Source organism: Scardinius erythrophthalmus, assembly GCF_964197995.2.
Source record: "Scardinius erythrophthalmus genome assembly, chromosome: 1".
NCBI classification, from domain to species: Eukaryota; Metazoa; Chordata; class Actinopteri; order Cypriniformes; family Leuciscidae; genus Scardinius; species Scardinius erythrophthalmus.
Genome location: NC_138221.1, coordinates 76,885,650 through 76,900,977, shown reverse-complemented (window position 1 = coordinate 76,900,977; position 15,328 = coordinate 76,885,650). Strand labels below are relative to the sequence as shown.

Here is a 15,328-nt window from a genome sequence, read left to right as displayed (position 1 = left end):
AAAAGTCGTTCACATGACGATGTGTCACAGTCCTCTCTGGCAGTATATAATAGTTGTGTATGAGGTAACGTTACAGAGCAGAATTTAAATTATTAATCCATGAAAATGTTAATCCGGTTTCGGTTCGCTGTTCGCTCTGTGAAGGCGCGCGCTTCTCCATTTCAAATGTAGTACACCAACTTAATCATACATAATTATACTATTAAATCCTTTTTTTTTTAAACATAATATTACACACTGTCTTATAAACTAACATATAGTTTATATAGTAACAAGCTTTCGGGAGGAATAGCTTATAGAGTAAATCAAACTAGATGTACCGCATCGCGGTACAAAATATGACCGCCGCGTAGGCCTGCACTGGCTTTCCACAAAAATAAATGACGTGGAGTAATTTGGCTGTATTGCTTGTTTATGTATATACCTAAAAAAAGTAATAGTATGTGCATGTCTGTCTGTGTGTGTGTGTGTGTGTGTGTGTGTGTGTGTGTGTGTGTTTGTGTATGTGTGTGTCTGTGTGTGTGTGTGTGTGTGTGTGTCTGTGCGTGTATGTATGTGTGCGTACACAGGCTTGGGAGGGTTACTTTAAAAATGTATTCCGTTACAGTTACAAATTACTTCATAAAAAAAGTATTCAGTAACGTAATCCAAGTACTATAATATGAAAGTAATGTAACTGATTACTTTTGGATTACTTCAAAGTCACGTATATAAATAAATTCAAGCAAGAATTAATATTACAAAAAAACAAACAAAAAAAACTTGTATTTATTAAAAATTTGGTCCAGTGTACAATATTTGCTAAATATACACACAGGCCTGAATATATATTTATGTAAAGGGCTATACAGACATCTAGTGGCTAATGTAAGGTATTACAGATTATTTTGTTTTATTTTTAACTAATTTTTAACAAAAAAATAAAAATGCAACATTTACATTTTTTACACAATCTACATATTAGTTTATTTTAAAATAGGCCTACATGTTGACTAAAGCCGTGATCTTTCTTAATTTGCCTGACTGAACTTGGGGCGTTGGCAGTGGGAGTTCCCCTACGTTACCTAGACAGCGAACATCCCGTTACGCGAGAAAAGATTAAGAAAGGACATTTTGGGTACTAAAAAAGCTACTCTCCTAATTTCTACAAAATAGCAGCGGAATTTCCATGAATTAAAAGCGATTTTACCCGCAGGCAGCATCGTTTCTACTAGCAGCAGTGATTCAATCTGCGTCTGAGGAGATTGTAGACAGCTGTTATTTGCGCATGCACCAGCGCGTGGCACACGTGAGTCATTACTGTCAACAGAACCAGGAACAACTGTATAATCAAGCAGCGCTTCATATAATGTTATTATGCCAAAATACTTATTTATTTAGTTTCAAATTAAACCATTGTAATCCTGAAAGTATTCCCCCTTTTTTCAAAATGTAACTATAATCTGATTACTACGTTTTTTGACGTAGCTGTAACGGATTACAGTTACTGGATTTTTGTATCCTGATTACATAACGACGTTACATGTATTCCGTTACTCCCCAACCCTGTGCGTACATGTGTGCGCGTGTGTGTTTGTGCGCGTGTGTGTTTGTGTGTGTGTGTCCGTGCATGTGGATTTGTATGTGTGTGTATGGGTGTGTGTCTGTGCGTGTGGATGTCAGTGTGTGTGCATGCTTGCTTTCGTTTGTATTCCTGCATGTGTGTGTGTGACAGTATCATCCTAAACCAGCAACCCTTCGCTCAACAGCACCATCTACAGGCCGATGAGTGTACAGTCACTAAATGTGCACATAAATGAATTTATTTTATACCCCCCCATGGATGAAATTCTACAAAACTTAGCAGAGGATACCCCCAGAGGATGTCAAGTTAATCATACACATGAAATATGGTGCAGTTCTGAACATCTCCACTGAAGATAGGGGCGATTAAAGCAGAATAATATTGCATTTTCATTTTTTATGGGAGGGGCGCAAATCACAAATGAGTGATTATGGGCTAGGTTGATGTGGGCCATTAAGAGCAACATACCATAAAAATTTCTTCATCCTCGGTGCCACGGTTCAGGTAGTTATTTAGGAAAAACTGAATTTTTTGGGGTTTGGGGGGGGCCCAGCGCGGGGGGGGGGGGGTGGCCCCCGGGGACCAAACGGAATTTTTCCGTAAAAGTCTAGTAGACCAACATACCATAAAAATTTCTTCATCCTCTGTGCCACGGTTCAGGTAGTTATTTAGGAAAAACTGCATTTTTTGGGGTTTGGGGGGGCCCAGCGCGGGGGGGGAGTGGCCCCCGGGGACCAAACGAAATTTTTCCGTAGAAGTCTTGTTGGGCTACATGCCCACCAAATTTCATGTTCCGCGGTGCTTCGGTGTCCCTGGTATCGGGACTAGCTACGCTAGCGGCGGTCATAATGATTAATAGCTCTAATGTATTATAAAGCGTTACTGGTTTGGTTCCATGCTTATTATGACCGCCGCTAGCGTAGCTAGCGAAAGTGGTCATATAGGGATTGTCAAAGTTTTTTTTTTTTTTTGTCACCTTACTGAATTTTTCGCCAACGATACCAGGGACACCGAAGCACCGGGGAACATGAAATTTGGTGGGCATGTAGCCCCACTAGACTTCTAAGGAAAAATTTCGTTTGGTCCCCGGGGGCCGCGCTGGGCCCCCCCCCCAAACCCAAAAAAATGCAGTTTTTCCTAAATAACTACCTGAACCGTGGCACCGAGGATGAAGAATTTGTTATGGTATGTTGGTCTACTAGACTTTTACGGAAAAATTTCGTTTGGTCCCCGGGGGCCACTTCCCCCCCCCCCCCCCCCCCCCGCGCTGGGGCTCCCGTAAATTTTTCGTCAACGATACCAGGAACACCGAAACACCGGGGAACATGAAATTTGGTGGGCATGTAGCCCCACTAGACTTCTACGGAAAAATTTCGTTTGGTCCCCGGGGGCCACTCCCCCCCAGCGCTGGGCCCCCCCAAACCCCCAAAAAATGCAGTTTTTCCTAAATAACTACCTGAACTGTGGCACCGAGGATGAAGAAATTTTTATGGTATGTTGGTCTACTAGACTTTTACAGAAAAATTTTATTTGGTCCCTGGGGGCCACTTCCCCCCCTGCGCTGGGGCCCCCGTAAATATTTCGTCAACGATACCAGGGACACCGAAGCACCGGGGAACATGAAATTTGGTGGGCATGTAGCCCCACTAGACTTCTACGGAAAAATTTCGTTTGGTCCCCGGGGGCCACTCCCCCCCCCATCCCCCCCATCCCCCCCATCCCCCCCCCGCGCTGGGCCCCCCCCCAAACCCCAAAAAATTAAGTTTTTCCTAAATAACTACCTGAACCGTGGCACCGAGGATGAAGAAATTTTTATGGTATGTTGCTCTTAAGGGCCCACATCAACCTAGCCCATAATCACTCATTTGTGATTTGCGCCCCTCCCATAAAAAATGAAAATGCAATATTATTCTGCTTTAATCGCCCCTATCTTCAGTGGAGATGTTCAGAACTGCACCATATTTCATGTGTATGATTAACTTGACATCCTCTGGGGGTATCCTCTGCTAAGTTTCGTAGAATTTCATCCATGGGGGGGAATAAAATAAATTCATTTATGTGCACATTTAGTGACTGTACACTCATCGGCCTGTAGATGGTGCTGTTGAGCGAAGGGTTGCTGGTTTAGGATGATACTGTCACACACACACATGCAGGAATACAAACAAACGCAAGCATGCACACACACTGACATCCACACGCACAGACACACACCCATACACACACATACAAATCCACATGCACAGACACACACACAAACACACACGCGCACACATGTACGCACACATACATGCACAGACACACACACACACACACAGACACACACATACACAAACACACACACACACACACACACAGACAGACATGCACATACTACTACTTTTTTTAGGTATATACATAAACACGCAATACAGCCAAATTACTCCATGTCATTTATTTTTGTGGAAAGCCAGTGCAGGCCTGAGCGGCGGTCATATTTTGTACCGCGATGCGGTACATCTAGTTAGTTAAGCATTACTAAACAGTTAATTCATCATTTATAAAGCATTAATAGGCATTGATAAGCAGTTTATAGCTCTATAAATGCTTAATTCTTGATTTATAAGCATATCTATAATGTGTTTAATAATTGTATTTTGATACTTTATTAATGATCAATTTATCATTTCTAAATAAAGTATTGCATTATTTACAAACCAGTTACATTATTTACCATTATTTACAAACTAGGTGTTGTCATTGATTAATAAGATCACTTAGAAAGTGTAAGTAAATGTAATAGATTTAGGTAGTTATAAAGCATTTAGTAGGGGTCAGTTAACTATTTCTGTGAGCTCATCTAAAGTGAGGACTAGTTATGTTTTGTAAATCGTTTATGAAGGAGATTTAAAGACTAGTTATCTTTTATCTTCTAAACAGAAATAGGAAACAAACACAGTGATACAGAACATAGAAATATTTAACAGCCTTTAAATCTCCTTTATAAATGCTTTACAAGGCATAACTAGTCCTCACTTTAGATGAGCTCACAAAAATAGTTAACTGACCCCTACTAAATTCTTTATAACTACCTGAATTAACCCTGAATTACAGTAGAAATATGTTAATAAAGCATTTATTAACACACTAAGTAACTATTACTATATGTCTGAATAATAATATGTATTTCAACCGTTTATTAATCTTTTACTTACATTTTCTAAGAACCACTGACAACTCCTAAATAACCGGACTGTAAATAATGCAATACTCTTCATTTAGAAATGATAAATTGATCATTAATAAAGTATGAAAACACAATTATTAAACACATTATAGATATGCTTATAAATCAAGAATAAAGCATTTATAGCTGTATTTATAAACCACTTATTACTGTATATTAATGCTTTATAAATGACAAATTGACTGTTTACTAATGCTTAACTAATAATTAAAAGCGTGCAGCGTGTATGTTTTACTTGAATAAACATACAATAAAGTATGTTTATTCAAGTGTTCTATTACTATACTTCTTTTCAACTAAAAATAAGAAAGCATACTTTCAGTCTACTTTTTCTATACTTCTCAGAAATATACTTAATTACACTTAAGTGTACTTGACTTATACTGAGAGAAAAGTTTAACATAGTTTTTCATATACAGTCTTATGAAACTTAAATTGTTTGAAAATATTGATTAAAATATCTGAACTTTTGGGTAGGCTAGTCCACTGGTTGTGCACATAGAAATTTACTTTAATTATACTTTACTCTTTCCCCACCATTGACTGAATTTTCCAGCTATCCATGTTTTCACTGTTATACGGTAGGGGGCGCTATGACAACATCTTCTAGTACAGAATCTCCAGATCAAAACACTGGAGAAGAAGCTGAAACAAGTGATAGAAGATTGCTCACTCAAATGTAAAATAACGTGATCATCAAACATTAACCCTCAGAGGTCGGAGATCACGCCGGCGTGATCTGCTCGCTTTTTTCCTTATGAGTTGAATTGAGACCCGAAATACTCTTTTGACTTTGATTTTACAAAACAAGTTTCATACATCAATCGATTCTGTTAAATGTGTATTATTTTTGTGTATACTCACAATAAAAACAAAGTGTTGTGCTTTTTGCCAAATAAAGAAAAATAAACACGAGGCGAGTTCTGCCTTCTCTCTGCCAGTGTAGTCCATTCTGAAACGCGTCCGAAAATGAACAATAACTCAGCGAATACTCAGTCAAACAGGCATACAGTCACACAGGCATGAAGCTTGAATTCTCTTCTTTTTAATGAAGTAATTTATATAAAAAACAAATATTCTCATCTTGTGAAATCTGTATTAAAAGAGAGCGATTCCAGTCGAGCTAATTACATCTGATTCAGATGTAATGTGACTCCGCCCACGGAGAGCGTGCACTATTCAAACGCAAATGACTGAGGCAATCCACGCAATCCTGTGAACGCCCCCATATCAGCGCGAGAAAACACAAGTTTATTCAGATCATTACTTGTTTACACCGTCTTGCAGCTGTGAGGAATAATAATGGAAAACGTCCCCCAGAAGTGCGGGTATATCGAGGAGCGAGCTGAGGAATACTAGTAAGTTTTTTCCTTCTTGTCATGGGAAGTCAAAAAGGTGAAGCGAGGAATCAAGTGCAAAAGGAAATTTTTAATGAATATAAACAAAACAGACTGAAAACCAAAACTCCCTCGTGGGGGAAAAACAAGGCAGACAAAACCTCAAGACATAACACAGGGGGAAACAGAGACAACGATCCACACAGACTGCAAACAAGAGGGAACTAATAAAGGGCAACTAATCAGGGGGAACAGGTGGGAGAACTCAAACAATAATCAGATAACAAGTAGGGCGGGGCTAACAATGACACAAACACATGGCACAACAAAACAGACACCCAAGTGCAGAACAAGACGGGACAGACATGTGACATAACCCCCTCCTAAAGGAGTGGCTTCCAGACACTCCACTAGAACGGGGGGGACAGACCAGGGCGGGACGGAGGGACAGGCCAGGGCGGGACGGGAGGGACAGAACAGGGCGGGGCTGGAGAAACCGACCAGGGCGGGACGGGAGGAACAGACCAGGGCGGGACGGGAGGGACAGAACAGGGCGGGGCTGGAGAAACCGACCAGGGCGGGACGGGAGGAACAGACCAGGGCGGGACGGGAGGGACAGAACAGGGCGGAACGGAAGACACAAACAGTCCATCAGGCGGCCAGGGCGGAGACTTCCCCTCGGGTGGCCAGTGCGGAGACTTTCCCTCGGGCGACCAGGGTGGAGAAGACCCCTCGGGCGGCCACGGTGGTGAAGAGCCCTCGGGCGGCCACGGCGGTGAAGACCCCTCGGGCGGCCAGGGCGGTGAAGACCCCTCGGGCGGCCAGGGCGGTGAAGACCCCTCGGGTGGCCACGGCGGTGAAGACCCCTCGGGCGGCCACGGCGGTGAAGACCCCTCGGGTGGCCACGGCGGTGAAGACCCCTCGGGCGGCCACGGCGGTGAAGACCCCTCGGGCGGCCAGGGCGGTGAAAACCCCTCGGGCGGCCAGGGCGGAGAAGACCCCTCGGGCGGCCAAGGCGGTGAAGACCCCTCGGGCGGCCAGGGCGGTGAAGACCCCTCGGGCGGCCAGGGCGCAGGAACTGGAACCAACACCACCGGCTCAGGCACTGGAACAAACACCACCGGCTCAGGCACTGGGACTGGCACCACCGGCTCAGGCCCTGGAACTGGCACCACCGGCTCAGGCACTGGAATAGGCACCACCGGCTCAGGCACTGGAACAGACACTGGAACAGACACTGGAACAGACACAGGAACAGACACTGGAACAGACACTGGAACAGACACTGGCTCCTGTTCAGGAACAGACACTGGCCCCGGCTCAGGGACCGACACGGCCTCCGGCTCAGGGACCGACACGGGCTCCGGCTCAGGGACCGACACGGGCTCCGGCTCAGGGACCGACACGGGCTCCGGCTCAGGAACCGACACGGGCTCCGACTCAAGGACAGACACGGGCTCCGGGACATACACTGGCTCCGACTCAGGAACAGGAACGGACATCACCGGCTCAGGAACAGACACCACCGGCTCAAGTGTGTGTGTAGCCCACACACACCACATGGCTGTGGCCATAATGGCCAGTGTCGCGGTCACTGAGGGCTCAGGCTCAGGAACAGACACGGGCTCCGACTCAGGGACAGACACGGGATCCGGGACATACACTGGCTCTGGCTCAGGAACAGACACTGGCTCCGACTCAGGAACAGGAACAGACATTACCGGCTCAGGAACAGACACCACCGGCTCAGACACAGGCTCGACGGCAGCCATCTTGTCCGAAGACCCAGTCTTGGTAGTGACCTTCTTGTCCGAAGACACAGGCTCGACAGGCGTAACGTGAACAGGTTCAGTGGTGGCCATCTTGTCCGAAGACATAGGCTTGGCAGACGTGACGGGAACACTCTCGGCGGCGGCCATCTTGTCCGAAGACACAGGCTCGACAGGCGTAACGTGAACAGGTTCAGTGGTGGCCATCTTGTCCGAAGACATAGGCTTGGCAGACGTGACGGGAACACTCTCGGCGGCGGCCATCTTGTCCGAAGACACAGGCTCGACGGTGACCATCTTGTCCGAAGACACAGGTTCAGCAGATGTGACGGGAACACCCTCGGCGGCGGCCATCCTGTCCGAAGACACCGGCTCGGCAGACTTGACATGAATAGTCTCTGACTGGGCAGACGTGACTGGAACAGTCTCTGACTGGGCAGACGTGACGTGAACAGTCTCTGACTGGGCAGACGTGACGTGAACAGTCTCTGACTGGGCAGACGTGACGTGAACAGTCTCTGGCTGCTCCGCAACGGAATCCTCCGGGACATTGGGGAGGCCGGAGTTCCTCCTCCTCCGCCGTCTTCGATGGTGAGGTGCCGGTTCAGGTCTGGACGGAGTTAATGGTGGATGGAACTCTGGGCTGGGCAGCAGCGATGCATTCTCTGGGCTGGGCAGCGGCGATGCATTCTCTGGGCTGGGCAGCGGCGATGCATTCTCTGGGCTGTGCAGCGGCGATGCATTCTCTGGGCTGGGCAGCGGCGAGGCATTCTCTGGGCTGGGCAGCGGCGATGCATTCTCTGGGCTGGGAAGCGGCGATGCATTCTCTGGGCTGGGCAGCGGCGATGCATTCTCTGGGCTGGGCAGCGGCGATGCATTCTCTGGGCTGGGCAGCGGCGATGCATTCTCTGGGCTGGGCAGCGGCGATGCATTCTCTGGGCTGGGCAGCGGCGATGCATTCTCTGGGCTGGGCAGCGGCGATGCATTCTCTGGGCTGGGCAGCGGCGATGCCTTCTCTGGGCTGGGTAGCGGGGATGCAGGCGGGTCCCATGTATCCCACCGAGCACGATGGTGGAGATACTTAGCGAAACCCGGCAAATCTAAAATCTCCAGCCCCTTCATCTCCCACTGAGGCAAGGGAACATCCAAACAAAGATTTAATATGTCTTTAAGGACTACATCCCCAAGCCCGAGTCCCTCTGCTGCCGCGCTGAATCTCTGGGCGAATTCCTTCACCCTGGTCCCCTGCTGCCGGAGGGAAACCAGACTGCTGAGTCCCATGATTCGCTCCAGGTGAGGGCAGGAATCCCTTTGCTGACTCCTCATCTTGGTGGATCGTTCTGTCATGGGAAGTCAAAAAGGTGAAGCGAGGAATCAAGTGCAAAAGGAAATTTTTAATGAATATAAACAAAACAGACTGAAAACCAAAACTCCCTCGTGGGGGAAAAACAAGGCAGACAAAACCTCAAGACATAACACAGGGGGAAACAGAGACAACGATCCACACAGACTGCAAACAAGAGGGAACTAATAAAGGGCAACTAATCAGGGGGAACAGGTGGGAGAACTCAAACAATAATCAGATAACAAGTAGGGCGGGGCTAACAATGACACAAACACATGGCACAACAAAACAGACACCCAAGTGCAGAACAAGACGGGACAGACATGTGACACTTCTCACGTGAATTTCTTCACGTGGGTTTCTGTTTATGAATGAATGAACGGCAGAGATGCGCGCTGTTTACTACAGCTGGCAAAGACAGTTTAAATTTAAATCGCGTGTGTGAATGAATGATGATGTTTCAGCAAACTGTATTGCTATACTGAGATGAGTAAAAATCGACTGAAATATGCTGAAATAAAATGTAGGCTATTTGTATAAGCAACGTATTAAACTGCAAATTAACAATATGCCCAAATATTTCATGAAAACAATGTTACAGTCAGGCGAAATATGAAAGTAATGAATACATAGATAAAATGTAGGCCTATATCATTTTTTTTTACAAAGAAAGAGTACACTTGAAATATTGTTGTAATTGTAACCTTTTTAATAAAATGGCAAAACATATTTACAAGATAGATGTAAGCAAAATCTTAAATGGTCAATATAAGTCTTCTTCTAAATATATCTTGCATTGTGGCTCAGCCAGTTTCACACCTGAATGAATGGCTCATTATGCAGAGTCATTATGCAGAGTGGGTGTTCTAAGTTGTAAACCACTCCTCGTTCACGCCCCCTCGCATATTGGCTTTCCAAGCAAAACCTGTTTTACATCAATTTAAATCAATGTATTGTTTTATGTGAACGATAAAGCAAGACTATTTTCACATAATTTTGAAGAAAGAACACTAGGCGAGGACATCCATTATTCAAGTCTTATTGACACATATTTACTATGTGTTTTGTGGCCTTATTTCAGATTTTTTTTTTTTTTTTTTTAATAATCATGCATAAACATTATTCTCTCAAAAATGAAAACATGTACATACACGTGGCTCACATATTATGGTAGCCCTGTTTGTGCTTTATAGAGTGAATTTACACCTTTGCCATTAATATGTTTATAAGCAACTGAAAAAAGCACAAATGTCAGGGCATCTCAAGGGCCCCAAAAACAGCCCAGACCCCTGAGGGTTAAACAGTGTAAATCAAAACTGCTTAATGTTTCCAAATGAAATGAAGCGTAACCCATGAAGAGAAAACGACTGAAGCTGTGGGGGTGTTGGACTCGATCTCCTCCATCTGTGTTTGTTCATCGTTTCTGAATCTGATCAAGGCGTAGTCTTTGACAAAAATTTGATTTTCTCATCTTTTTTGTTTAAAATGTTGCCTTTATTTATGAAACTTACCGACATTCAAGTGTTGATAAAAAAGGATGCATGAAGCTAATAAAATGTTTTTAAAATTAAAGTAGGCTACAGTTAAAGGTATTTTTCAAGTATAAAAAATAAAATTTGAACATAGTAGTTGTCAGGTTTTCTGAGATTTTCTGTTGGTTTTCATGGACTTTATGTTAGTTTCATCGTCACGGTCTTCATTTGAGTTCTGTCATCATCGTCATTAGCTCAGTTCAATCACCTGTGTGTTGTTAATTAGTCTATCATCTTTATTTCCATCACCTGTTATTAGTCATGATCTTCTGTGATAATGCCCTGCTCAAAGCCCTCTTCGCCGCTGGTCTCGTCCAGCACAGAGTCTTCACCGCTGGTCTCGTCCAGCACGGAGTCTTCACCGCTGGTCTCGTCCAGCACAGAGTCTTCACCGCTGGTCCCGTCCAGCACAGAGTCTTTACCGCTGGTCCCGTCCAGCCCAGACCCTTCACCGCTGGTCCCGTCCAGCCCAGACCCTTCACCGCTGGTCCCGTCCAGCCCAGACCCTTCACCGCTGGTCCCGTCCAGCCCAGACCCTTCACCGCTGGTCCCGTCCAGCCCAGACCCTTCACCGCTGGTCCCGTCCAGCCCAGACCCTTCACCGCTGGTCTTGTCCAGCACAGAGTCTTCACCGCTGGTCTTGTCCAGTACAGAGTCTTTACCGCTGGTCCCGTCCAGCCCAGACCCTTCACCGCTGGTCCCGTCCAGCCCAGACCCTTCACCGCTGGTCTCGTCCAGCACAGAGCCCTCACCGCTGGTCCCGTCCAGCACAGAGTCTTCACCGCTGGTCCCGTCCAGCACAGAGTCTTCACCGCGGGTCCCGTCCAGCACAGAGCCCTCACCGCGGGTCCCGTCCAGCTCAAAGCCCTCTTCACCGCTGGTCCCGTCCAGCACAGAGCCTTCACCGCTGGTCCCGTCCAGCACAGAGCCCTCACCGCTGGTCCCGTCCAGCACAGAGCCCTCACCGCTGGTCCCGTCCAGCAGACTGTTCATGTCCCGGTCCCAGTTCCTGTCCCAGAGGCTTGTCTTGACGGCGTCACTCTCCCAGAGAATTTTTTTTTGGGGGGGGGCCATATGTCCTCGCCCTGGCCACCCAAGGGCCCACGGCCACCAGAAAAGTCCTCTCCGCCGTGGCCGCCCGATCTGTCATCATCGTCATTAGTTCAGTTCAATCACCTGTGTGTTATTAACCCCCTGAGGTCGGCTATCGCGCCGGCGCGATAGGCTTGTTTTTTTTCTGTATGAGTGCAAAAAAAAAAAAAAAAAATATTAATTTTTATCTTATATGCTTGTGTTATACATCAATCGATCCTGTTTAGTGTGTATTTTTTTTGTGTATGCTCATAATAAAAACAAAGTGTTGTGCTTTTCGCCAAATAAAGAAAAATAAACATGATGCGAGTTCTGCCTACTCTCCGTCAGTGAAGTCAATTCTGAAACGCGTCCGAAAATGAACTGTAACTCAGCGAATACTCAGTCAAACAGGCATACAGTCACACAGGCATGAAGCTTGAATTCTCTTCTTTTCAATGAAGTAATTTTTATAAAAAACAAATATTCACAGTTTATGTAATATGTATGCAAAGAGAGAGATGTCAGTCGTTCTCATCTCAGCTCATTAAGTTTTAATGTGCTCCGCCCACGGAGAGCGCGCGCTATTCAAACGCAAATGTGAGGCGATCCAAACAAACCTGTGAAACGCCCACATCAGCTGGATAACACACACCGCGAGTTCACTTTCAGACTTATGTACTTTATGATGCTGTGTGCTTTGTTCCAATCTGAATAAATGAACGCACAGATGCGTGCTGTTGTGGAGCTACTACAGCTGGCAAAAATACTGTTTAAATATGAATCGCGTTTCTATGAATGAATGAACGCACAGATGCGCGCTGTTGTGGAGCTACTACAGCTGGCAAAATACTGTTTAAATATGAATCGCGTTTCGGTAAATGAATGAACGCACAGATGCGCGCTGTTGTGGAGCTACCACAGCTGACAAAAATACTGTTTAAATATGAATCGCGTTTCTATGAATGAATGAACGCACAGATGCGCGCTGTTGTGGAGCTACTTCAGCTGGCAAAAATACTGTTTTAATATGAATCGCGAATACAAAGAAAGATTACACTGGAAATATTGTTACAATTTTAAATGTTGTTGTAATTGTATAACCTTAAAAAAAAAAAAATATATATATATATATATATATAAGGATAGATGTAAACAAAATCTTAAAAGGTCATTATAAGCCTTCTCTTTAAATAATTTTATTATGCTTTATTAGTGACACATTTGGGAAGAGAATATATTCCAAATCTGAAAATACAGTATGAGAACAATTAACTGCACAATTACTAGACATGTTTACCTTGGATATTGTACAATTTGCAAGCAAAATTTGTGGATAAAAACAACAAACCAGTTATATATTGTCCTTGCATTCTTGTGGCTCAGTCACACACCTGAATGAAAGGCTCATTACGTATGCAGCCTCATTATGCGGGCCCCATTGACTCCACAGGTGTGAATCCCGCCCACCCGCATATGGCCTTTCCAAACAAAAAGTGTTTTACAAGATTTAAATCAATGTATTGTGTTATGTGAATGATTAGGCAGGATGATTTTCACATAATTTTGAAGAAAAAAATCTTATAATAAATTATTAATAAATTTATTTACATAATAAATTTACATATATTTAGAATGTGTTTTATGGCCTTATTTCAGAAACTTTAGTTTTTTGTTTTTGAAAAAAAAACATGCATAAACATTATTCTATCAAAAATACAAACATGTACATGCAAGTTGTTCACATATTATGGTAGCCCTGTTTGTGCTAAATAGAGTGTAATTACACCTTTGCCAATAATATGTTTATAAGCAACTGAAAAAAGCACAAATGTCAGGGCATGTCAGAACATCTCAAGGACCCCAAAAAAACCCCAGACCCCAGAGGGTTAATTAGTCTATCACCTTGATTTCCATCACCTGTTATTAGTCATTATCTTCTGTGTATTTAAGTTCCTGTCTTTCACCAGTCTATTGTCGGTCAATGTTTGAGCACACACTCACTGTTTCATGTTTTTCTTTATTATTAATAAACCTTTGCTATTTTGTATCTTCGCCTGATCTTCGTCTTCGATCCGTGGACGTTACAGAAGTAAACGCCTACTGCAAGTGCAAAAATTATATATAAATAGTAAACTATAAGTATAATGTTAAATTCACTTAAAGAAAACTTGTAGTATAAAACTACTAAACTAGTAGTTTACCCATAACACGCACAACATAGTATACCCATAAGTATACATGCAATTATGCACTAGTTGTGCACTTAAAGTTACTACTGTTATACTTATAGTACACTTAAACATATACTTATATATACTAAAAGTGGGCCAATTTAGTCACAAGTGGTATTAAAATAGTACACTTACAAGTTTACTGCAAGTACACATTGATATTAGTATACTTACTACATAATGTATACTTAAAAATATACTTGAACATTACTTAAGTATACTTCATAAAATTAACTTGAAGTATACTTCTCTTTCGTAAGTGTGAGCTGGAGAAAAGGGGACTGATGCCCAACGGTGGGGCCGGGACCCCGGTGGAAGACCGTCCTACACCCGCGGCGAGACGGAGAGGTGGAAGACCGTGCTACACCCGCAGCGAGACGGAGAGGTGGAAGACCGTGCTACACCCGCAGCGAGACGGAGAGGTGGAAGACCCGCGGTGAAACGGAAAGGTGGAAGACCGTGCTACACCCGCAGCGAGAAGGAGAGGTGGAAGACCGTGCTACACCTGCAGCGAGACGGAGAGGTGGAAGACCCGCGGTGAAACGGAAAGGTGGAAGACCGTGCTACACCCGCAGCGAGAAGGAGAGGTGAAAGACCCGCGGTGAGACAGAGAGGTGGAAGACCGTGCTACACCCGCGGTGAGACGGAGAGGTGGAAGACCGTGCTACACCCGCGGTGAGACGGAAAGGTGGAAGACCGTGCTACACCCGCAGCGAGATGGAGAGGTGGAAGACCCGCGGTGAGACGGAGAGGTGGAAGACCGTGCTACACCCGCGGTGAGACGGAGAGGTGGAAGACCGTGCTACACCCGCGGTGAGACGGAAAGGTGGAAGACCGTGCTACACCCGCAGCGAGACGGAGAGGTGGAAGACCCGCGGTGAGACGGAGAGGTGGAAGACCGTGCTACACCCGCGGTGAGACGGAGAGGTGGAAGACTGTGCTACACCCGCGGTGAGACGGAAAGGTGGAAGACCGTGCTACACCCGCAGCGAGACGGAGAGGTGGAAGACCCGCGGTGAGACGGAGAGGTGGAAGACCGTGCTACACCCGCAGCGAGAAGGAGAGGTGGAAGACCCGCGGTGAGACGGAGAGGTGGAAGACCCGCGGTGAGACGGAGAGGTGGAAGACTATGCTACACCCGCGGTGAGACGGAGAGGCGGAAGACCGTGCTACACCCACGGCGAGACGGAGAGGTGGAAGATCCGCGGTGAGACGGAGAGGTGGAAGACCGTGCTACACCCGCGGTGAGA

General features: G+C 45.4%; 1 protein-coding gene across 1 annotated transcript in view; it reads left to right on the top strand.

The window, feature by feature from the left end:
- Positions 1-14,619, top strand: part of LOC308696655 (trace amine-associated receptor 13c-like) — a gene marked incomplete at its 3' end in the record, with an annotated part of 29,392 nt that extends 14,773 nt beyond the window's left edge. The window contains exon 3 of the mRNA XM_081375543.1: positions 14,356-14,619. Coding sequence (XP_081231669.1) covers positions 14,356-14,619 — 264 coding nt within the window. The remainder of the gene's footprint in view (positions 1-14,355) is intronic.
- Between the last annotated feature and the right edge of the window lie 709 nt (positions 14,620-15,328).